General features: G+C 36.1%; 1 protein-coding gene across 2 annotated transcripts in view; it reads right to left on the reverse strand.

Annotated features, from left to right (window-relative positions):
• The window catches only part of FBN2 (fibrillin 2), a 161380-nt gene that overhangs the window by 39466 nt on the left and 98059 nt on the right, over window positions 1–23855 (reverse strand). For both annotated transcript variants that reach the window (XM_026046565.1, XM_026046564.1), the window contains exons 21-36: window positions 22171–22308; window positions 21597–21647; window positions 20985–21110; window positions 18241–18468; window positions 16684–16809; window positions 14474–14602; window positions 11028–11153; window positions 10186–10311; window positions 9318–9440; window positions 9058–9183; window positions 7777–7902; window positions 6857–6979; window positions 5850–5972; window positions 4051–4176; window positions 1432–1554; window positions 934–1056 (exon numbers count right to left, since the gene is read on the reverse strand). In XM_026046565.1, the coding sequence (XP_025902350.1) occupies window positions 934–1056; window positions 1432–1554; window positions 4051–4176; window positions 5850–5972; window positions 6857–6979; window positions 7777–7902; window positions 9058–9183; window positions 9318–9440; window positions 10186–10311; window positions 11028–11153; window positions 14474–14602; window positions 16684–16809; window positions 18241–18468; window positions 20985–21110; window positions 21597–21647; window positions 22171–22308 (2043 nt within the window). The remainder of the gene's footprint in view (window positions 1–933; window positions 1057–1431; window positions 1555–4050; window positions 4177–5849; window positions 5973–6856; window positions 6980–7776; window positions 7903–9057; window positions 9184–9317; window positions 9441–10185; window positions 10312–11027; window positions 11154–14473; window positions 14603–16683; window positions 16810–18240; window positions 18469–20984; window positions 21111–21596; window positions 21648–22170; window positions 22309–23855) is intronic.

Raw genomic sequence — 23855 nt, forward strand, 5'->3', positions numbered from 1 at the left:
AAGAAAGAAAGAAAGAAAGAAAGAAAGAAAGAAAGAAAGAAAGAAAGAAAGAAAGAAAGAAAGAAAGAAAGAAAGAAAGAAAGAAAGAAAGAAAGGATGAAGAGTAAAATATGTTCTGATGTTTTTTTTTTCCCAAATCTTTGCTTAGAATATATTTATTTGCCATCACTTTATACTAATATTGTAAACATGCAGAAAATGGATGAACATTATAACATTAAGAACAAACTTAGCAGAGCCTGAGCCTTCCAAGACAATAAAATAAAAAGGCCTCTCTCCAAGTAAAGTCACAGACAAAGGAGTCACAGATGCAAAGCATTATAGCTGACTCATAGCCCCTCTTCTCAACTCTCCCTTTGCCAAGACAGGCTGACTACTAGTATATTCTGTAGTCACATGACAGTCCTTCTATCTCAAGTGGCAAGGGTAAAAAAGTAGTGAAAAGTTGCCATAAGCCTGAATAAGCTGGAGGGAATTACATAAACTAGTGAACTGCATCTTTTGCAGCTTGTTTCCAGCCAAACAGCTGCCACTAGCAGTTTAATTCAAGCTTAGATTCAAACATTGACCATATACCTCAGAAAAAGCACAAGGCTCGGATTTAAAGATTCAGTTATTAAAATGAGAATTGCTGACTGTCAGGAGAATGGAACTGGTAACACTATAATATATTTGAGCAAATAAAAGAAACATTTATTTTAAAGAAATTAGAAATGCCACTCAGCAGTTGTAGCTAAATCCATTTCTCAAAGAATATACTACAGCATATGCAGCAAGTGAAAATAGAATTCTTGAATCCAGATACCTTCAGGTGTATCAATACAGTCTCTTCAGCTTGAAAAGAAGCCAAATTATCCACGTTCAACACATCTAGTATCCAATAGATTTCTTCATGCAATTTCTATAATAAAACTTGATGTGGCTTTCACTTACCCACACAACCCACTCCAGTGGGATTCAGCTGGAAGTCTGGAGGGCAGTTACATTCGTATCTCCCAGGAGTATTTACACAGAGACCATTAACACAGTTAATGGGATCAGCACATTCATCGATATCTAAAATAGGAAGGTGACATTCAGAAATCTGTTCACTGGACAGAAAAAAGGTATAATTTTTCTTTTTAGGACCAAATGTACAAGAACATTTAAAATAAAAGCTATTTCTAGTTGAGATTGAAAGAAACAGCCTCTAACAATTTATCAAGCATTTAGGGATAACCTTTCTACAGCTGCATATTTAAGAAATTTGACTTTTTAATTCCATTCTTTACTTTTTCCAAACCATTAAATCATGAACATAGCTTTTTTAGAGGAGAAAGAACATCCAGTATAAGCTGTTGTAGGAGAACAAAATGCAGATTTTATAAACTCAGTTTTCAATGAGTTTGGCACAATTAAAAGTTACCATATTTCTGAATGGAARAAACATACCTGTACAGTTTCCCCCAGTTCTATCTAGTTCGTAGCCATCATCGCAGATACAATGAAACATTCCTGGTAGGTTATTGCAGGTACCAAATACACATATATTCTGAAAGGAGCATTCATCGATATCTGAAGGAATATATCAAGAAGAGTAAGTTGCATAYCTTTACCATAACAGTATTATAATAGTGTGTTATAACTCCATCAGATTTAACATCTGTGAGTAATCATTAGTTTTTRTTTAGAAAGCTGTAGTCAGGAGTTTGTGAGGTATTCTTAATCCTACTCATTATATATTCTTCTTTCACTTGATATAATAAACTTTACTTGATACAATAAATTTTTTATAATTTGCATTTAAAAGSAAAATTGACTTCTCAGGACTCCCTAAGTCCCCTTCAAAATATGCATTAAACAGAATGAAGTGTAACAAAGGGACCAGTCATTTCCTAGCTCTGTTTTCAAGGCTTACTAGCAAAGGCATGCAATATTTTCAAAATATTGTTCCCCAGGAGCAATCCCTTTAAACAAAAGGGATGGAATAGGTGTCTTCAGTCACTTTTATCTCCTTAGAAAGGGGATATAGGTAAAGGGAATACAGGAAATAGGAATTGCCTGTGAKTTTATCAAGCTCACATCAAAATAATTTCAACACAGAAACTAGAACAAAAAAGAACTAGAAAACTAGAAAAAAAACCCAGTGCTTCATTTACATACATCTTTTGTGATTTAATAGCACTGGATGCTATGCACAAAGTATCCAAAATAAAGCAGCTGTGCACAAGATCAATGCAATTCTAGCATGTATGCATGAGTTATTTTTAGAAGAGACAGGAAAGAACTAATGTTTTACAGAAGCACAGATAAAACTTCATTTAGAATACTGTGTGCAGTTCTCTGTTAAAGAATGATGATCTAAATATGGAATAGGTGTAAGAAAGAGATATTAAATTGAGAAACTAAGTATCTATTGTGAGCTTGGCTTGCTTGCTCTAACCAAAGGAGATGAAGTGATATAATGCATAGAAACACTGCAAAAATGGGTAACACTTCGAGGAGTGAAATAATTATTTGAGTAATAGGAAAATTAGATTTAAGATAATGGCTTAAAACCTAATGGTCCTGAGTAAATTTAAAGTGGAAATTAGAGGAAAGCCTATAAATATCTGTACAACCATGAAATGATCACTTTCAGATCCATAAATTGTTTTAAGATGAGCCTTACAAATTTATGAAAAGGACTGTACTGTTGAGCAGGTAGTGTAATTCCAGGGACATTTCAGAAAAAAAATGGATCATTAACTATATCACATTTATTGTATCAATTGAAAGCACTGGATTTTATTCCTTCATTTCAGAAATCAGACCAAGAGTCACCTCCACAGGACAAATTGCTTTATTCTCTCTTACTTTGTAGATATATATTGGGCACCCAAATTTTCTAGCTTTCCTAAGCATAATTTATTCTACAGAATGCTTTCATATTTCTGTTGAAATCACAACAATATACCAACATCTTTTTTTCCAATTTCTCCAAMACATTTTTTTTCAGAGTATTCGTTTGGACCAACTGAGAAGTTGGTTTACTGCTGCCACAAGAAACAGAACTTTTTGTTTTTTAAAATACTGACTGATATTTGGAGGCATTTTTATTTATTAGTATGATTGTATATGGCTAAATGAGCTGAACTGAGAAATTCACTGTCAGGCAACAATACTTGGTAACTATAACAAATATGGTCACAAGACTTGCACAGATCATTTTTCAGAAGCCTCTGCAATTCTGCTCCTCTCAGAAAGCTGATTCATGAATATATACGTGCATGCTTATTTGAACATGCCAAGTTATGAAATGAATTTTGGAGAGAATCTCCAAATTTTCCAATAGATTCCAAATAGTTTTTGGAATCTATTTTTATTGTCTCATAAAACATTTAAATTTCCTAAGAGGTTTCTATCAATAAAGAGGAAATAAATTAAAAAACTTSGCAGCATCTATTAAAGAAGATTTTGTATCAAATGCCATCATCTGATATTGAACAACAACATCRAAGGAAAAAAAAAACATGGAGAAGAAGTTGAATTGGACTACAGAGCATTATTTATTCTCTGCTTCAGATGATCCAGTACAATATTGAGAGAGAAAGAAGGATGATAAAAAAAGTGAAGTATACTTTCTAAGAAGAATTACAGACTCATTAAATACACCAGTGATTTGCCTACTTCCAATCTCCTGAAACATTATTTAAAGCTGGAGCTACTTGATGCATTTTATACTTCCTATGTAAACACATTAAATGAAATAGTGATGAGCACAGAATTTTCCGCAAACTATTCACTAGTGACAAAAACAAGAGAAATAGTTAAAAAAACCAAAACTACTAAGCCAAACCTCTACTCTGGGATTTCTGGGTCAAGGCCAGGAAAACTTCATACAGAGATGAAAGCATAATTCAAAATAATTCACACTGCAAAATAATCCTTGCTTGAAGAAATTACTTTTATATGTGAAGCATGTGCTGAGTATTCTGCTTCCAGGTTGACATTCTTCCAACACTTTTTGCAGTTTCCTTTAAGGCAGCCAATCCAAACTCAGCAAACGATGTAGARGTACTGGTGACTTACCTTGGCAAGACTTGCTGTCCGAAGCTGGAGTGAATCCCATCTCACACTCACAGCGGTATGCACCAGGGACATTCAAACATTGTCCATTCTCACATAGGTTAACATTTTCTGCACACTCATCAACATCTAGGRGAGAGATAATTTTTTCCAACACTTTGCATTTTACTATGAAAATATAAGCATTTTATCCTGCCATTCAAATCAACACTACTGATAAGTATGGTTGATATAAGAGAAAATACAATAAATACTATACACTTGAAGATGGAGTAATTTGAAAGGCCAAAAAAACCCCAAACATAATGCCATTTCCAAAAGGACTTTTTACCCTGTTAAGACTTCTTACTTTTACTTTCCATCAGTAGATTTTAAAAAATATGAATCAAAGGCAGGCTTTCTGATTCAAGAATGTAARTTTTAATAAATAAGTCTAAATGCTTTGCTACATTGCTTTGTTATAAAACACACTCTAAAAGCCCATTTGCCAAAATGAACCATGCGTAGAAAATTATTTTCTTACATATTTTAGGCAAAATTGTTTGAGAATCTTATAAACATGATGTGTACAAATAATGTTTGCAAACTGCTAGCATGCTCCAAAGAGATTTTCTGCAAAGATTTTTTTGAACATAAAACATGGCTTTAAATGGAATGGCTTGTTTAGAGTTTTTGAAGTTTATTGACAGCTATGAAAAGYAGAATGAATAAAGAAGGGATGCTATTTTGCAGTCATCATAAATACTCGTAATTATGTMATCTATACTTTCAATAGACCAAAAAGAATATTTAAAAAGAGTATTCAATATGCTTTCTTGATTTTTTTTACTCAGTATCTACTATTCAATTCGATTCATTTAAGGCAGAAGAAAATCTGAAAACATAGTGTGTCAATTACAGGGATGAAAATTCTTATTTAACCCAATATAAAGTACAAAAACCAAACACTATTTGAAGATCCTACTTTGGGGATTAAAAAAATAGCAGTATTAATCAGAGATAAGACTGTGTATACTTAAGATGTAAGTTAATTTTCACCTAATATTGCTAGTTAGCCAACAAGTACATTGGAATTACTTCCTAGGAGTTTTGTTATCATTAGTATGCATCCCTCCAAACCATCAAATGTACTGACCAAATAACAGAACATGTTAGAACATAACAGCAGAGACATTTTTGCATGTCTGCTCTACAAGTGATTAAAAAAAMCCCAGGAACTTGGTGCATGAACATTCATGTCTTCCATAAACTGCTGTAATCATTTACACTTCAGGTCATTTTGAATCACTGATCTTGAGCTAAGCAAAATTAATTCTTGAATAGTGAATAGCTATTACCAAATTTAAGTGAAGAAATAATGTGCAGTATTTTCAACTGTACTTGTTTTTTTTTTAAATCCTACGTTAATGATTGAAACCTGTTCTAACTAACACAGTGAGGAGAAAACAGGTGCTGACTTTCCTGCCAAAACCGGACCCTGTCTACAGGACAGGTGTCATAGAAAACAGAGAACTGGAGTTTWATGTTCTTGGCTGGAAGACCTGCTGCTGAAAACAGCATGTCCCAGCTGGCCGACGGGAAGAGGAAGAGAAGGAAGAAGACAGCAGCTTTACTCAGCATAGCAGCCCAGTTTGACATATAAATCAGACGAGATGTCAGAGGCCTTCATTAGTATTTCCACAGCATACAGGAAAAATCCTCACCTGCACCATTTTTTCTCTTGCTCTTTGGAGTTAGATCTAATTTTGCAAAGATTTCTAACAAGAATCAGTGATAAATCAGGTTTTACAGAAATTTCTTACCAGAACAAGTAAATCCATCCCCCGTGAAGCCCTCTGCACAGGTGCAGCGATATGACCCCGGAGTGTTCACGCACTGAGCGTTCACGCTGCACTGGTGAGTCCCRTTGGAGCATTCATTAAGATCTGCACATTGCGGTGAAGCAATGCAAATAGTAACAGAGCAGTTAATATAGTTTGATTACAAAGAACTGCCAAGGTGAAAGGCCAAAATGCCAAYGTGATTTATGTCTCCACAGGTGCTTTATGTTGTCATGAAAAGACTCTGATTAAAACACAGTGATTTCATTTTAAAATTTCTTCCATTATGGACTTGGAGAAAATATTTTCAAGCAAAGGATGCATTCAGCTGACCCATTAGAATAAACGCTTAGAACATTACTTCAATGTTATTGTCTTGTTAAAGAACTTAGAACCAAAATGAGTTAAAAACAACACAAAAGAAAACAAAATAAAACGATAAAAGGAAAACCAGTCCAACATTTGCTGAGTCTTATGAATTAATAAWATAATTCACAAGCCTCCACCCAGTTCTGTGAAAGTCCAATAAGATTCTCATCAAGTTAAAAGGATGCTAATTAGAGAATCTAAGGAAGATTCTCCTTTCTGCCTCTGAAGGGCAACTGTGTCTTTAGCTGAAGCAAACAGCCATGAAGGCACATGGCAGATGGCTCAGGATCACTTCTCATGCTACATTTCTTTTTTTTTTAAACCCTTTGACCCTTTGATCAGTAAATTCATGCTGTTTTGTAAAGAGATCTTCTGAATTTACATAGGACATTCAGGAACTAGTTTCCACAGATTCTACTAGAAACATCTGTTAGATTTTTCTCCCTGAATTGAGTCTGTTTTAATTGTAACTACCTCATATCTCTTTAATAAGACAATAAGATCATGGAGTAATTTTTTTTCTTCCCCTCTCACACTGATTAAAAACATTAGGCCTGCAATGAAATCCCATAATACAGTGCTGGAAAAAGAGAAAGCTTATTACACTCTTGCACACTTACCAATACACTTAATGCCATTTCCAACCCATCCCTCTCTGCAACTACATTTGAAACTTCCTGGTACATTGACACACGAGGCGTGCATGTCACAGTTGTGAGCACTGATTTCACACTCATCCACATCTACAATCACAAATAAAATGATTATTACAGCTCAGTATCAATACTTGACCATAACAGCGAAATTACACAAATGATATTCCTCTGGCATGCCACTTACTTCTACTGTAGAGTTTTACACTTGCTTAAAAAAGAAAATTTAGGCTGTATAAGAGCACAAAGCAAGTTACTTGCTCTTATAAGAGAAAAAAAGTTAGAATTCTATTTTCTCTTTGTTCTTTGTAAACATGCTAAAATTAGTTTTCTTTAATGTAAATGCTTATTAGTGTTAAATTAAAGCTGTCTTTCAGACACGTGAATACAGGCTGATCTAACATGTGGTGAGACATTGTGTATATAGGCACATCTTTCACCATTTTCCATCATGTTTTTCTTTTTCATGCCTCTACTTTTTTTTCCTTTTGTTCTGTTATTAGACTGTAAGTCAATTCTTGCAGCATAAGTTGATAGATGAGTTCTTGCTGAGTTACATTAACTTGATTATATTCATACTTAAAATATGTATTTTTTTTTAATCAGTAGAGGAGTACTGATAAATATTTCTCATGCAAATGAGCTCACATCATATGTGGTACCACATTTATTTTCCAGTTCTGTATTGATCAAAGTTTTTGCCTGTAGCAGCCAAGATGCTAATCTTTCCTGAATACATGTCAACAAAGAGATGTAATATAGTCAAATTATTATATATATACATGTATAGACAGATAACATTTGTCTTTGAACGCCTGTGCATGTACACAAAAGTCCAAGAAATTACGTGCACACTAAAAATATATATGCTGGAAAAAATGGTTTACCTGTGCATCCCGTGGTTCCTTTCTTGACCGAATATCCCAGCTGACAGTGACAAATGAAGGAGCCTTTAGTGTTTTCACACTCACCAAACATGCAGATGTTGGAATTCAAATCACATTCATTCACATCTGTAAGCACACATAATTTCATTGTGAGTAAATTCATTCCATAATTTAATTGCTAGTATTTCATAAATTAATTATTTACAACAAACTTAGTCTTCTTGGAATAACTTTACCAAGGTGAAAACATCAAAAACTTCCTCCAACCTCCTGCCACAAGGCAATAGCTCTTCATCATAGTATGTTTCAACCATTCCTCTTTGCATTCTTTTAAACAGAAGAAAAACAAGGAAGAAGCTGCAGTCCAATTACCTCAATATTTTCTAATTAGATTGAAAGGTTATTTATTTGACTACGAAGTCAATTGCTTCCTATAAGAAATATTCTTCCTCAGTGTAGAATCCAACTTTAAGTTTTTATCTTTTAAAAGAAGAACAGTTAAAAGCAGTTGTTTACAAAATAAAAATTGTTCAGCTCTTTTTATAACTACTAACATAACTAGTGTGGAAAATTCATTGAAACATTAGGACTTTCTAATTTTTAAATTGGTCATGTAAATGTGAAGTGCAAGCCTAAAGTGAAGGCAAGTACCTGGACTGACTTAAAAGTGAAGGAAAATCTTAGCTTCAGCTCTGGAGGAAAGGAGGCCCAAACAGGTTTGCTCAGCAATTCCTTTAACCAGTTCCTCCTGTCTCAGTGTGTGTATGCAAAATGTGAAATGAGTAATGGAAACTTTATTTGACAAATGTTCCCAAACTTAAAATACAAAATATATGAAACTTTGTATAAAGTGTAAATACTCAGATAAGCTAAATAGATCCAGTTCATTTGAGAAAATAATTTTCTTTGTAATTTTCTATGTAATCACTCATGATAAGTTTTGGTAGGTGAGGAAACACAGTAAAAAATTACAAAAGACAGAAAAAAATGATGAGGCAACCAAATAATCTCTTTTGAGTAGCAACGCTTTATAGGAATTAYACAGATACGATTAAATCACTTCTGTTTTTGGAATTCCATGACTTGGCTCATCCTTAAGATTGCGTCCTTATAGATCCATCCTAGTATCTATACTGATATGCAAAGACAGTGTGCAGATCTTTTGTCTTTTGTAATTATAAACATAGTTAAGCCTAGTTTCAGAATTTCAGCATAAAATCCTAGAACATTAGTTGCCCAGTTTTTAGAGCTAAACTAGATTTGGCACATACAGCTACTTACCAATACAAGTTTTCATGTCCATAGAAGCCATAAATCCATCATAACAAAGGCAACGATACTCCCCAGGAATATTAGTACACTGTCCACCATCACAGATATCTGGATTGTTTTCACATTCATCAATATCTGGAATATAAGCAGAGAGAAATACTGCTGCTCTACCAGGAATTGGTAAAAGAGTACCATATTCACATATAGCGGAAAGATGATTTTTGAACTTTTATATTTTAATGAAATTTCATAAAAACATGAAAACCTACCTGCGCATGTCCTGACATCTGGCATGAGAGCATAGCCATCACTGCAGCTACATTCATAGCTGCCTTCTGAGTTAGTGCAGTGTGTGTCACAGCCTCCATTCATTATCATACACTCATCGATATCTGGGAAACAGCATTAGCACCAGGTTATTTAGCAATTCTGCTTCTAGAAGGAGAATCACCTTCTCTTGTAATTTCACTCAGCAGATGAGACAGTTTATCAGCAAAGTACTTTAGAATTTTTATTCTCATTCTAGGGCCTCTGATTTACACTTTGTTCCGCCTGCCCTGTTTCAGTTGTATTTTCATCTGCGGGAGCAAGTGGCTATCTTTAAGTTTTTGATTTTATTGTTATATATTACTAGTAATGCAAAAGAACTAGAAAAGTAAAAGACAGCATGAAGAAAGAAAAGCCCTTGAGAAATTAAGAAATAAACAAAATGAATAAATAAAAAGCTGCTTCCACCCTCTCTTCTTCTTGTCAATGTGCTGGAAGTCATCATAAAATGGAATAAGATTTTAGAAATTAGTGTAGTATCAAAAAAAAMCAGAAAAACTACCAATGCACAGGGCTCTTTGCTGCTTTGATCAAGAAACGGAACAATATTTTCTGCATGTTAGCTCAATTTAATTTTAATGGAGTAGTATCAGGAGTTTTTTTTCCTCTTACTTTYTCACAGAGTTTAGTAGAACAACACTCTTTCACATCTCAAGAGGACTTTTAAAGAGAGGTCCCTGACAGTTYCTGATATGGCTAGTAGAGGATGTTTTGTTTCTGAAGGAGAGTGTGAAATGAAATGAAAACAAGGATAGATGAAAAAATACATCTTGAAACAAAAACGCATATTTGAAGGTACTGAGCACTTGCCGGTGCAGCCTTGTCTGTCCGGCGTGGCCTGGTATCCAGAGTTGCAGGAGCACTGGTACATCCCAATCATGTTCACACACTTGCCATTTCTGCAAAGACTGTCACTCAATGAACATTCATTCACATCTGGAAAAGAATAGTTCGTAACAATTTCTTATGCCTCAGAATGCAGTCTAACTATACAAATGCCAGAGAAATGAGGATGAGTAATAATATTTTAAACCTTATCTGCTTCTAAGCAGATAAAATTTCTCAGTCTCAGCATGTTCAGTCAAGGTATGTTTGTCTGATTAGCATGTTCGAGACAGTGACAATAGACTTATTTTCTGAGTTTCTTGTCTTTTAACATGAACTTCACAGATCCTCACAGAAATAACTCAGGTAAGCACAGTCCACTCTTGTGAATAAGCACCAAACAGAAAACCAAGTGGTGGTCTGCTTCAACATTTTTTTTCATCACTTCATCATTTCAATGAAGCATGTGCAAAGAGGAAATTTATGTTACACTAAGTGATAAAATTACTTTTTTTTTTTTTTTTTTTTTGGTGCCCACGGGAGAAAGTCGAAAGTTGCCAGCCTGAATGGCATAGTCCTTTGAGCTTCATAAAAAAAACCCTGAGAGTCTTGATAAGATACTCTTCTTTGAAGGTAACAGCACTGGAAATTTTCTAGGATCTGTTATAAAGCCTTAACTTGAAGGTATTCATATGAAAGAAGAACATTAATTTGTACAAGATATTTCTGAGGCTCCATTCTTGCCAATGACCAGAAGTTTCCACAGCACAAGATCACAGACTGATTTTCTTAGAAAGCTGAAACTACTACTTCTGCTAGAAACTCACCTATGCATTCCTCACGTGATGGTGACAGCTCATGTCCCAAAGGACAGTCACACTGAAAACTACCTTCTGTGTTCACACATGTGCCACCTCTACACAGCAAAGGGTTGCGTTCACATTCATCAATATCTGCAAAGAAAACATGATAAACAAGTACAAAACTGTTACTAATAAAAAAGCAATTTCATTGTAGGTGACTCAAAATCTGGAGATCACAAATAAAAAAAWGTTCTTCTTTTCATTATACTGTATATCAATGCAAAAAAAAAAAATCACACTCTAAAGAAACTTTTTTTCCTCTCAAGCAAAAACAGAAAGTCATCAYTCAGAACTGAGTATTAAAGAGAAATTATAAACCAGAAATAATTGGTAACTGTTTAGCACAAAGAATTGATATGATGCATTATTTAGAGAAGTGGCTTCTTAATGCAAATATAAGCCCATTTACGCATGCATTGCTATTGATCACCACAGATGAAGGTAATAAAAGAGATGTACAAGTACACTTTTAACCAAGTGGTTTTTCCATTCGCTAAATACCACATATGTAGATATTCAGTTGAGAAATATTTGCTGCAACTTACACTGAATTTGGCTCAAAACAGATCAAAAGAGCTAACACAATAGTTATGGATGAACAGAAAGATAGAAAAAATAAAAGAATTCAAGATGCAGCCATACTTTCAGAGTCCTAGAAAGCATTATGGCCAGCTGTCCTTGAAACTGGAGACTTTTCTTTATTTAGGCAGACAAGTATTAATTTTTTTCCAGCCTCAGAAATTAGGAAAGACATCATAGGTACTGTAAGTTAATAACAAAAAAACTGCCTGGTGGTAGAATCAAAAATCTTTTTGATATACTGCTGCTTGCATCACCCTCACAACTCCAAAATGTTTCTGACCATCAATATGCCTTCCTTTCTCTGTTTTTGCGAAAGAAGTAATTTCATTTCTTCTTATTCTCTCTGTTTACGTATCTGGCATTTTGCTTCCCTGCTTTTGTCCCTTAGATGACATATTGCTGACATTGTCTGCACTTGTGCTCTGTCCCCCATGAAGGCTATTCAGCTTCCGGGAATTTTTGGGCCTGCCAAGGCCCAATACTCCATCCCAATCTACGGGAAATCAAGCAAAGATCACAGGAAGCCTGAATGACATGCAAGGCCTTCTGGACCACTGGACTACATGTCTGAATTTAGTCAGGATGCTGAGCTCCGGTGTTAAAAACACAGGAAACTCCTGACTAAACTCAATCATAAAAAGGGAGTACAGAAGATTCAGAGGTGGGAACAMGTTTCGCACCTGGAGTATTGGAGGCAGTTCTGGGCTCCCCAGTATAAGAGGGACGTGGAGCTTCTCGAGAGGGTCCAGAGAAGAGCAACTAAGATGATTTAGGGAATGGAACATCTCTCGTACAAAGAGAGACTGAGTGAGCTGGGCCTGTTTTCTCTGGAGAAGAGAAGGCTCAGAGGGGATCTGATTAATGTGTATAAGTTCAGGAAGGGAGAATTCAGGGAGGAAAGGGACAGGCTGTTTTCACTGATGGCCAGCGACAGGACGAGGGGTAATGGCCATAAGCTGGAGCACAGGAAGTTCGGTCTCCAGGTGAGGAGGAACTTCTTTCCTGTGAGGGTGACAGAGCCCTGGAACAGGCTGCCCAGGGAGGTTGTGGAGTCTCCTACTCTGGAGGTCTTCAAAACCCACCTGGATGCCACCCTGTGCCACATGCTGTAGGTGTGCCTGCTTGAGCAGGAAGGTTGGACTAGATGATCTCTAGAGGTCCCTTCCAATCTTGAATATTCTGTGAGTCTGTGTGATTCTGTGATTCTGTGAAGTGATCCAGGAGAAATATAGAGACATTGTCTAAGAAATATAGAGACACTGTCTAAGCTGCAGAGATGGGGTTAAAAAAAAGTGAAAGCCCACTTGGAGTTGACCCTGAGAAGACTCATGAAGGGCAACAAGGGCTTCTTTGGGTATAGCAGCAGTCAAAAGAAGACTGAAGAAAATGTGGGCTTGTTGCTGACTGGGATGGGAGAATAGATGATAAAGGATACAGAAGAGGCTGAGTCACTCAGTGCCTTCCTTACTGCTATGACTGTGTAGTCAAAATTCATGAAGACTGCATGGAAACCAGTCACAACTGGTATATCCAAGGGTTGATCCTGGGGTCAATAAATGTCCAACATCTTCATCAATGATGTGATCACTTTCAGGGAGTTTGTAGAAAATACCACACTGGCTATACCGCACTGGGAGAAAGCACTGGGTTGATGCACCAGATAGTAATGCTATCATTCAGAGGCACATTGGCAGCCTGAAGAAATTGATTGACATGAACTTTGAGAACTTCAACAAGAGAAAAGCTAAGTCCTCTATCTGGGAATAAAAATCTTATGCAACAGTAGAGGCTGATGGATGACTGGTTGGAAAGCAGCTTGCAGAAAAGACCTAGCATCCTGCTAAGCACCAATAGACCATGAGCTACCAACATGTTTTAGTAACAAAGAAGGGCAATCGTTTCCCTCAGCTGCATTAGGAAGAGTGACAGGATGAGAGGCAAAGAGAACAAACTGGGTATTAAAGGAACTTCCATTTTAACAAAAGAAGAAACTTTCTTACCGTAATGGTAAGTCAAGACCTGGAACAGGATGCCCAGAGAGTATATGGAATCTCCATCCTCAGAGAAATTCAAAACCTGACTGGACACAGTCTTGGGTGACCTGTTTKAGCTACTCTGATTTGATCTAGATATTGTACAAGACCATCCCCAAAGGTCCTTCCCAGCCTCAGCTATTCTTTGATTCTGTTTCAATAATCTCTGAGCAAAGGAACATTGYTTTCTTTAAACAGATTTTTTCATAAATGCCCTTATCATCAAAGGCATATTTGCATAATAAAAAAGCAAAAGCAAGCCAAAGTAATAAAAATGAATAAAAAAGGGGATAAGAGGATTCATCCACAAATCTCATGGTGTGTGTGTGCAGAAGAACCTCACAAACTTTTAAAGGTACCTAGTAACTTTTGGTACCTGAGTTTCTCTTCTTACAAATTCAGACATTTTAGGGCGAAACTATTTTCAGAAAATGTTCTCACAACACCTTAAGGCTCGTAAAAACACCAAGAAAACATAAATCACTTGTTATTTTTGAAACACCACTCTCCTTTTCTTAATTTTACCATATGTTTGGATAACTTATTAGCCATTTCATGCATGCCTAGTTGCTGACATTCTGAAACTACTTATACAGAAAATGCATTAACACACTAATGAAATTAGTAAAAGGAACAAACAGAGTTAGATGCATAGCCCAGCTATTTGTCCTATAAACAGCATATATCTCATTTGTTCATGAAGTGTTCAGTGGTGCAGAACTTAGTGTAATACAGAGTACAAGCAGGCTTTGTGTAGCAAATGGAAGGACTCCAGGTCATGCTGGCAACACTTACCCATGCAGTTTTTCATCATCATAAATCCACTTTCGTAACCATCAAAGCACTCACACTCAAAGCTTCCAGGAGTATTGACACAGGTACCACTTCCACATAAGTCTGGGGAGATCCGGCACTCATCAATGTCTATTTTGCAATAAGTAGAGGGAAAAAAAAAAAAGGAGTTTAAAGTTATCCCGCTTTTCACAAAAATGAAGATGTGGCTGTAGTAAGTGAATTCCACAGGAATCAGTCATAGATATACGTTATAAATCAGTAAAGAAACATGATTTCATTTAAATTTTAAAAGGATGATTACATAAACTGTTTATGAAAGATTTATGCAACAATGCTTTCAGATCTCTCATCCAGAGAGTAAACTTCATCATAGCTAAGTGCAATTTACAGCTACTTTGCTAAGAACAGTAACTATTAAACGTTCTGAGTTATTCTGACATAGGTACCACATGATTGTGTAATTAAAGCACCACTGATATTAACTCACTTTTTATAAAGTTATTTCTAAAGGAACAGCATTACAGAGTTATATTTACCCTTTCTCTTAGAAATTATGAGGTTAAAAAAATGCTTTGAAAGCTACCTTTACCATTCATTGCTTGCTAACAGTTTGAAAATATTATTAGTTGTATTTGAATGTAACTTATTCTGGAAAGCCATTTCAAGTTTGTAGAAGAAGAGAAAATCATTTGGAAGGTATCTTTGTAATGCACTTGGTAGTGAGGCAGAAAACTAGAGAGAAATTTGCTGTATGAATATGACCCTATGAAACAGATCAGGAAGGAGATGGTTGGAAAGAAGAGTTGTATAACCTATTTCTCTCTATCTCCTCACATTTTTTCAAGTCTTCTCTTCTGCCTTAATCTGTTGCTTATCATGCGTCTCATCCTAGCTCAACTTTTTTGTCTCATACTCTCCACCACACCCTCTACCTTTAGCTCCATTTACTATTGTGGCAATTGTTTTTTTAAGAGCAACAGGTCATAAGGGAAGTCTCAGGAAATACAAATAACAGTGCTTAAAATGACAGCAAGCTTAGCCCAGGACAGCACAGAATTGCTTCTGACCCTTGCCAAGCCTGGGAGGCAAGAAGTAGCAGAGCACAGACAGCATCAGCGTGTCTTGGAGTGAGGCAAAGAGATGGCCCAGGACGGATTAGTAGCTCCAGGAAACTAGGAAAGTACGAACAAATACAAGCACCGTTTTTCACATGTAGTTGTTTCAGAGTTGTTTCTCCCTCCCTCTGTGTCACTCCCCATCACAGGGTTTATGCTGGGCAAAGACATGTACAAGTGAGGAGGTCTGCGGTAGGCTGGACAGTCAGAGGATATCTGGCCAGAGGATATGRCTTTATAAAACATTTTGATGTTAATTTAATGCACAAAAACTCTCCTATTTAATAAATCTGGGCCTCTAAGGCTGGTCAGTGGAACACTTTCATCAGAACAAGGTTTAAATGAAACCTAGGGAGAAATTTTCTGACCTGCTCTTGTTAATATAGAAATAAAGCTACTTAAATGCATTTCTCATCAGTGCAATCACTGTAAAAACAAGGAAATCACCAGTTAGGGCAACATTAACATCCAGACCAACCTCAATTCACATGCCTTACCGCCCACACTTCGTATTACTCAGACACACTTATAGACTCCTCAACTAYAGAACAACATCTCCTTTATTTCAGCACAGAGCCACCCGCAATCCAGGCATCCAGGTTCTCATAACCAGCAAACTATCAAACTTATCTTCAAATCCACTTTTTCCAGATAGCAAAGAACAAATTATTAAACTTCAAAATGAAATGCATGTCTCAAGTGAACACTGMAACGATGTCAGAGTTTTAGTGGAGCTTGTGATCAAGTCTAAATCAAAACTAATTTGCAGTGAAGTCTCAGTTCATTTGGTAATAAAATGTCTTGAGAGTAAAGAATGTAAGTTAATTAATTGGCATGTTAAAACATTGAACTTGATTTTACTGGTAGATCCTTATTGTTTTTCAGAGGTTGTAATGATAGGGCATGATCTGAGCCAATTTCACCAAATTTCTAATGTACACGTATCAGAGAAAAAAAACCTTATATTWAGTAGAGAACTTTCTGAAAGGGAGACTTACAGAAAATTGACCACTTCATACAATGGTAAATCTTTTTTTGTTCTTTAAGTTCTTGTAAAGTTCTTGTAAAAATTGGGGGGAAAAAAAGAAGACTTACCTGTACAGTTTCTTTCCTCCATATCTAAAGCAAACCCACTGTTACATCTACATTTGAAACTTCCAATTGTATTTCTGCATTTACCATTCATGCACATACCAGGGAATACTTTACATTCATTGATATCTATAAAATAAAACCAGAAGAAAACAGTATTCTTAAATGTTTAACAATATACTTTATTCAGTGGTATAACTTTTCCCTCATTTTGTGTGCTCTGCATCAATTTTGCTTTCTAACATAATGACTATACACAGTTTTACTGGGCTAGTTTATAAAAGGTCAGTTTTTCTCTCATAGAGTTTAAAGAGAAATGTTTCACCTTTTCTAAATCTGGCTAACTGGACAGCTGAGAAAACACTGACTGTAAGAAGGGGTTTTCATGCACATTAGCCTCTCTCATACGCCCACAGGGAGACTTACAAAATTTAATGGGCTTTGTTACACTCTATGAATGTAATTTGCTGTGTGAATGTCCTTACCTGAGAATAATCTGCCATGAAAAAAATTTATATTTCAAAGATATCAATGTTAATAGAAGAAAAATATGGTGCGAATATGAAACAAGTAGAAAACCCCTAAAAAAATATGGAATGAATTGCACTCCACATTTGTTTAGTATATCACCACTAAACTTTCAGAGCTTTTCCTCGTAACTCCTGAAAATCAGAGCTTATTCATAGTGAAATAGAGTGCTAATATGCTAACATTTACTCATGGAACTCAACATATTTCAGACAAATGTTTCTGAAAATATCTTTTTAAAAAATAAACCAGCCATTAAAATATTTGGGGAATCAGCATAGCTTCTAAAGGCTGAGAAATTTCAAGTTTTGTTGTCAGATGTCACTGAAAGTATTCCAATGTGACTTAATTTCCCCAACCATTCAGTTTTGTTTTCACACCCTTTGGAGTGGAGAAGCCAGAAATAGCTGGAGAGGGGAGTCAGGTTTTTGCTTCTCCATCACAACAACTTAATTGCCATCCAGAATCYGAGAGCAATTTCAGATATCCTTCCTTTCCAGTCCCTTTGTTAGTATTAAATCTGCAAATTTTACAGTGTCCACAGAAAACATCCATCCCTTGCTCTTCCATCCATCCATCCATCCATCCATCCCCAAAGTCTTGCTTTCGGAGAACTCTGACCAAATCATAGTAATCTTTCATATTTATATCCTAAAATCCTCCCAGTTCTTAGCCTTAGTTCACTCTCTGCAAAGCACTACCCTAAAAAAACATGTATCAATATTCTTATCATTTGAGTTCCCTTATCTTCAGTCAAGTTATTGCCATTTCCTTTTCCTCCTTATCAAAATTCACATTTCATAAGTTTTTCTTTTTTCTTTTTTTTCTTTTTTTTTTTTTAATATTTTTAGGCTCCTGAACCACTCCTGAACATCAGGAAAGTTCTGAGTTTCCACCAGTCCTGCTAGCACTGTAAGACAAATACCTCCAAATATCTTCCATCGCAACTATGCAATAAACATAAAGTCTGGCATTTCCCATGATGAATGTATGACTCACCTTGAGACCCACTAGGCAAAAATGACTTCTTACCTTTATAGAAGGGCCTGCCAGTTAGGATATCTGCCCTGTTGGAAAAGCCCGGACCGCGGGGGCACAGAGCCTCGTACTCCTTGGTGCCAGGCTTGGGGCACTCCTCACAGTCGGAGCCCCAGGCGGCTCCCACGGCGCAGCAGCAGGCGTCCAGGCGAAACTTGCCAGGCACAGACTGAACGCACTCATCTTCATCCCACCGCAGGTAGCAYTGCTCCATGCGGATATCTGCTCGTTTTACAACAACAGAGGGGAATTTTACCCTTTGCTACACCTTTCTGTTTTTCAAAAGTAGCTCTTCTTGCTGTRCATGTTTGCGTGAGGCTTAGTTTAGGCAAGACAGATTTCTGCTTGTAATTCACTCAGCAGAGGTAGATGGGGGAGGATCAGTAACTAACTTTTTGAAGTTCATATCACTGTATTTCTCCAGTACTCATTTCTCCTACAAACCTATATTGCAAGAAGTCTTTTTTGTAACACAACACTCAAATCCATACTTTTGGGGAAAACAGACCTTTGGCCACTGATAATTAAAAGCTCACTCCAATTCTTACTGAGGCCAAGGGAAAGATTCTCATGAGGATTAACAGGAAAAAAAAAAAAGAGAGACTTTTAAGAAACAGTACATAGTTCCAGGAAAACTTAGTTAATTTTGGCAGGTACAGAAGATCGTAAAGACAATGTAGTGTCTGATAACACAACTTACCAAAATATATTTTCAGAATAAATACATGCCTTTCACTTTTCCTACTAYAGGATGTTTTAATAGCTATAGCTTTTTAGGCTTTAGCTAACCTAACTCTTCTAAATGCTTAGTGTAAAAAAATTTTGGAGGAGATGTAAGATCTAAAAATAACACAGAAGAGCTGCTAAACTATTTACAAGTCCTTTAAAGATATGCTGATTTACAATATAAATTTACTCTATACACATCTGAAGTTAAACAATTTATAATCAAGTATAAGAAGTGGAAATTGTTAAAAAACAGTCATGGTTTCCTGTAAACTATTCCACATTAAGATCATGTTTATTTTCATTTCAGGAGATTCAGCAAATACACTGCTAATAAATATCTGCTTTCACTAAAACCACTGTAGCATATTCTGCAGGAAATAAACATATTTGAGAAATATATCACATAGTCCAAAGCGCATAYTCTTTTATGGAGCATAAGAGAATGCATATGTCTTGTAACATAAAAGAACAGGTTTCATTAAAATGTGAAAGCGGAACATGGGTTTGATAGCAAAGGAACTGAAAATAGCTCCAGCCTTTCCTTATCACTATCAAGCACACCTAAATTCACATTGATCCTTACCAAATTTCTCACTGAGAAGTAATGCATTGCTGGCAAACACAAAAAACATGGCTGGCAAGAGTATAACTAAGTATGGTGGGGAAAAAAAACAAGTAAAATCTAACATGCCCAACAGCTTACAATAATGTGCATACAGGTGGTCTGTTTTGCAATATTTCTTTTTTCTATAGACATTTATGCCTATCATGAAAACCTGTTCCTCTTCAAAGTTCTGGCTATCTTAAAAATGTCTCCCTAATTATACATTAAAATCAGAATTAACATTAAAAAAAATGAAAATATTAGTAATTGTATCATCTACTGCTTATGAGTAGTGCAATTAGATAAAAACTGCTSTCTTGACCTTGAATTTGCTTGAGAAATGGATGGAGTCATTGTTGCAATTGAAAAAAAAAAAGAGCATTAGAGGCATGCAAATCTTTGACTGACATGAACCAAGGACTGAAAATCTTTAATTGCTCTTTTGTTCTATTTTCTTAAAAGAAATCAGATGTTGCCAGTATTCATATGTTTACAGTTCTTAGAACTGATTAATAAAATAACAGATTCCAGAATTTACTGTAAAACTTTATTTGCTTATCTATGTCTTTACCTCTGACCATCATTCTTTAAAGATTTCAAAAATCATTAAAGTCAGTCCAAAAGCTCTGCTACAGAACAATGGGTTCCTAGATGAAGCTGAGCCTATCACAGAATCATTTCAGTTAAAAAAAAATCACATTTATGTAATATATTCTAAATCATAATAAATCCATGTTTGTTTTTTTCCATAATTTAATWAAGAAACATCATTCTAAACTAAATATACCATATTTAATACCACAGCAATACTACTTTTTTACAGTTCCCAACATTGTAATAAGCATTAGGATGCATTTACCTCTGTACTTCCTCATTAAAAAATAGTTGCGAACAAGATATAGGGTTGTTGAGGGTCTAAGTGATTCTGCAAGAATTGTAGTGAATCTCTTCTGCTTACTGCCCGACATACTTACATCCTACACCTCAATAATTGAGTSTTTCCTTATTTCCATGTCAACATAGAAAGCTTAACAGATTAATAACAGTACTTGCTAAAGGATATTTTTGTTTAATGTAATATGGTTCAGTATTTTTTTGTATCTTAGGTATTTCTTGTAGAGAGCACTACTGTCTTTGCAAACACCATCTTCTGTTGCAAACACCRTCTGCTGCTTACTGTACAGCACTACAGGAAAAGATAGTTGTGCTACCCAACAGTATCTGAGTATCTGAGTATGAAGCAGTTAATAAGCCTCCCTGAACTATCAGTAAGTGTTTGATAAGTAAACAGACATAAATTAAAATGTGTACATTTTCACAAACCTCTTCAAAAAACAGTTTAGAAATAAACCAAATGTCCTTTCAGACTCGTAAAATCATTATCAGTTGTTGACTGTGCTCTTACCTAGACACACTCGCCCAGTTCCATCCAAGGTCAGTCCTTCAGGGCACTCGCAGTGGAAAGAGCCTCTGCTGTTAACGCATCGCCCATTGGGACAAACCCCCGGGAAAACATCGCACTCATTTACATCTGTTGGGAAAGGGAGAGTTGAGAAAAGTTTCATAACTGCGTGCTACCTCTCCTGAGCATGCTTTACTGAGAAGTGAAGTTATGTGAAAGAAAGATCCTCTCATGCATGCTGAGATGTGAGCCCTCTTCTGGATGAGTGCCTGGCTCCGGATGACCGGAAGGGGCTATTTCAAGATCTGCAAGCCACTGSGCATAAAAATGACACATTTCTAAGTAAGATATTCTGCAGGATGTTGGAAATGGCTGAGGGGAAGGATTAAACACGTTTTGAAGGAGCAGTTCCATTTCTCTTGTATCCTCTTGATAACCTCCAAGAAATCTCCAATCAGTACTTCCTAATGGAATTAATAACTGTGCTGGCAATTGTCTCAGGTCAATATGATTAGGCCCAACAGAAAAAAAAAAATAAAGAACATAATTAATCCCCATTATCCCTGTTTCCAGAGGGGAAAAAATGTCATCTTGCTTAAAAAGCAACAACTTCACCTTCACAAGTAACACCCTTAACTCTGGCAAATCCTCTTGAGCAAGCTGCATCTGGAATCAAGACAGAAAGATTTATCATTGCTTCTGAATTATARAAACATAAAAATATATATACCATTTTTTTTTCCTAAAGTGCCTTTGCCCAAACACTTTAGTCATTGTATATGGTGGMAAAGGCTCAAACCTCAATCAAGAAAGCTACTCACTCATATGTGTTACTTGAAACAAGTAAATAGCTTAAGAAATTAAATCTTTATCAGTTACTTTCTTACAGGCAGATGATGGTTCACTGCACAGTTCTGTTGAATGTTTTTCATTCAGAGTACTAACTGCACATAATTGTACAAAAGTTCTGTTTTTGAAAATAGCTCCAGAGATGGTCGAGATTACAAGACATGCTAAAACAGACATACATATTTATATATATATATTTATCTATTTATATATATATATATTTATCTATTTATAAATATATATATATATATATTAGAAAAAATACACTGACAAGAATCTACCTAGCAATATATCCACTCTTCTCCCAAAAGCTGCAGCATATGGAAACACAACACCATACCTAATTCACACTGTTCACAGGGGCTGCCCCATGCTGCGCCTAGCGTAGCACAGCATTCAGATTTCAATGTGGCACCATTGATGTTGACTTCACAACGACTGTCCTGGACATTAAGCCAGCAGGTCCCCTTCAGGCTATCTGCAGAAGAACAGAAAACAATACAAAATTGTCACAGAAAACAGCCAGCATCTCCTCATGCACTTGTGGCCAGAATAGCAAGGGCCACCTTTTAGGGGAAGGCATTAATAGGGATCATTTTATATACATTTTATTTTAGAAGGGGAGGAGAAGAGCAGTATCAGTTAGAAGCCATCAACAGAGCGCATTGCTAGAGACATTCCATATTCCAAGTCATACAGGCAGCAGAGATCCTATAGCAATAGCGTGGATTTTCTTTTCCTTCTCATCTAGCAATTGTTTGATCTAAAATACATAAATATCACTGAAAGCAGGGATCAGAACCTTGGAATCCTCCCTGCAGTTCATGGCAAAACCACTGGGTTATGAAATCCAGGAACCCTCACCTCTGTGTGAGTCAGTTAACCTTGCAGATTTGTCAGAAATAAATAAAAAAAATAAAAAAATAAAAAATAAAAAATAAAAATAAAAATAAAAAATAAAAAATAAAAAATAAAAAATAAAATAAAAAAAAATAAAATGCAGGGATGGGGGGGGGGGGTGGAGAGCTGTACTCTTTTAGCAGTGCAGTCCTGTTGGTGGTGTATTTGGCATGCTTTGAACATGCCCACTCAATTATCTTCCAGTCTTTGCTCCCGAGGACTCAGCCACAGTACACCAAATTCCAGAGTCATGAAACAGACACAGTCCATGTCCTGTCAAACCAAGTAGCATTTCCTGACTGTTGCCCAGGCTAAATAGCCCCTGAGTAGAGATTTTCAGTCACACGCAAGCTCTGCTGTTTGAAATCCTCTGAAGTTCTATTTTAGGTATCTAAATTTGCAAGTCTTAAAAGTTACACATCCAGGACCCAAGGCACTTTTCAAAGTCCAAGTTAGGTACCTAACTCAGGTACTTTCAAAGGTTATACCTGTAGTACTTATGCTCAGAACTTTTAGTGACCTCACACATGAAATGTTAAACTGTATCTTGAAGGAGGCAACAGCCTTTCTGACCACATAGCAAAAGCAGTGTGTAAAGATCTCACCCGGATCTGGAGGTCAGCCTGGAAAAGGTTTAAATGCATGTGCATGTTCAGAGTTCAAAGCTAAGCAAGTGGCCCAGAGGAATTTAATGAGATGACTAATGCAAGATGAATAGGATTTGGCTTTTAGGATTTAAGTATAACATATATATAAGGCAGACCATCTACAAGGTGCTGTTGATTGACATTGCTGATATCTTATGTTTAAGAGCATTGTGCTTAAGATAGAATCATCTCAGTGTACTTTTTTCAAAAACCTGAACGTGTCTTCAAAACTGGCATGTTATAGAACTGTTTGGATTACAGACAGTACAACYGTTTCTGGCTGAAGTAACAGGAGAATGCGGACCAAGAATGTGACTGGAACCAGTCCGAAAAACTGGGCAATGTACTTGTGAATAGTGCAGTGCAGAACAGTTGTATTTACTTATAAAGATTAATGTTGTTCTCAGACATGCAGAGCAGAACATGACAATGAAACAAGTGCACAGACCAATAAGGGGCAAGGCAGATTGCAAATKGC

This window comes from Nothoprocta perdicaria, unplaced genomic scaffold (genome assembly GCF_003342845.1).
Source record: "Nothoprocta perdicaria isolate Ctin4 unplaced genomic scaffold, notPer1 scaffold_45, whole genome shotgun sequence".
Lineage (NCBI taxonomy): Eukaryota > Metazoa > Chordata > Aves > Tinamiformes > Tinamidae > Nothoprocta > Nothoprocta perdicaria.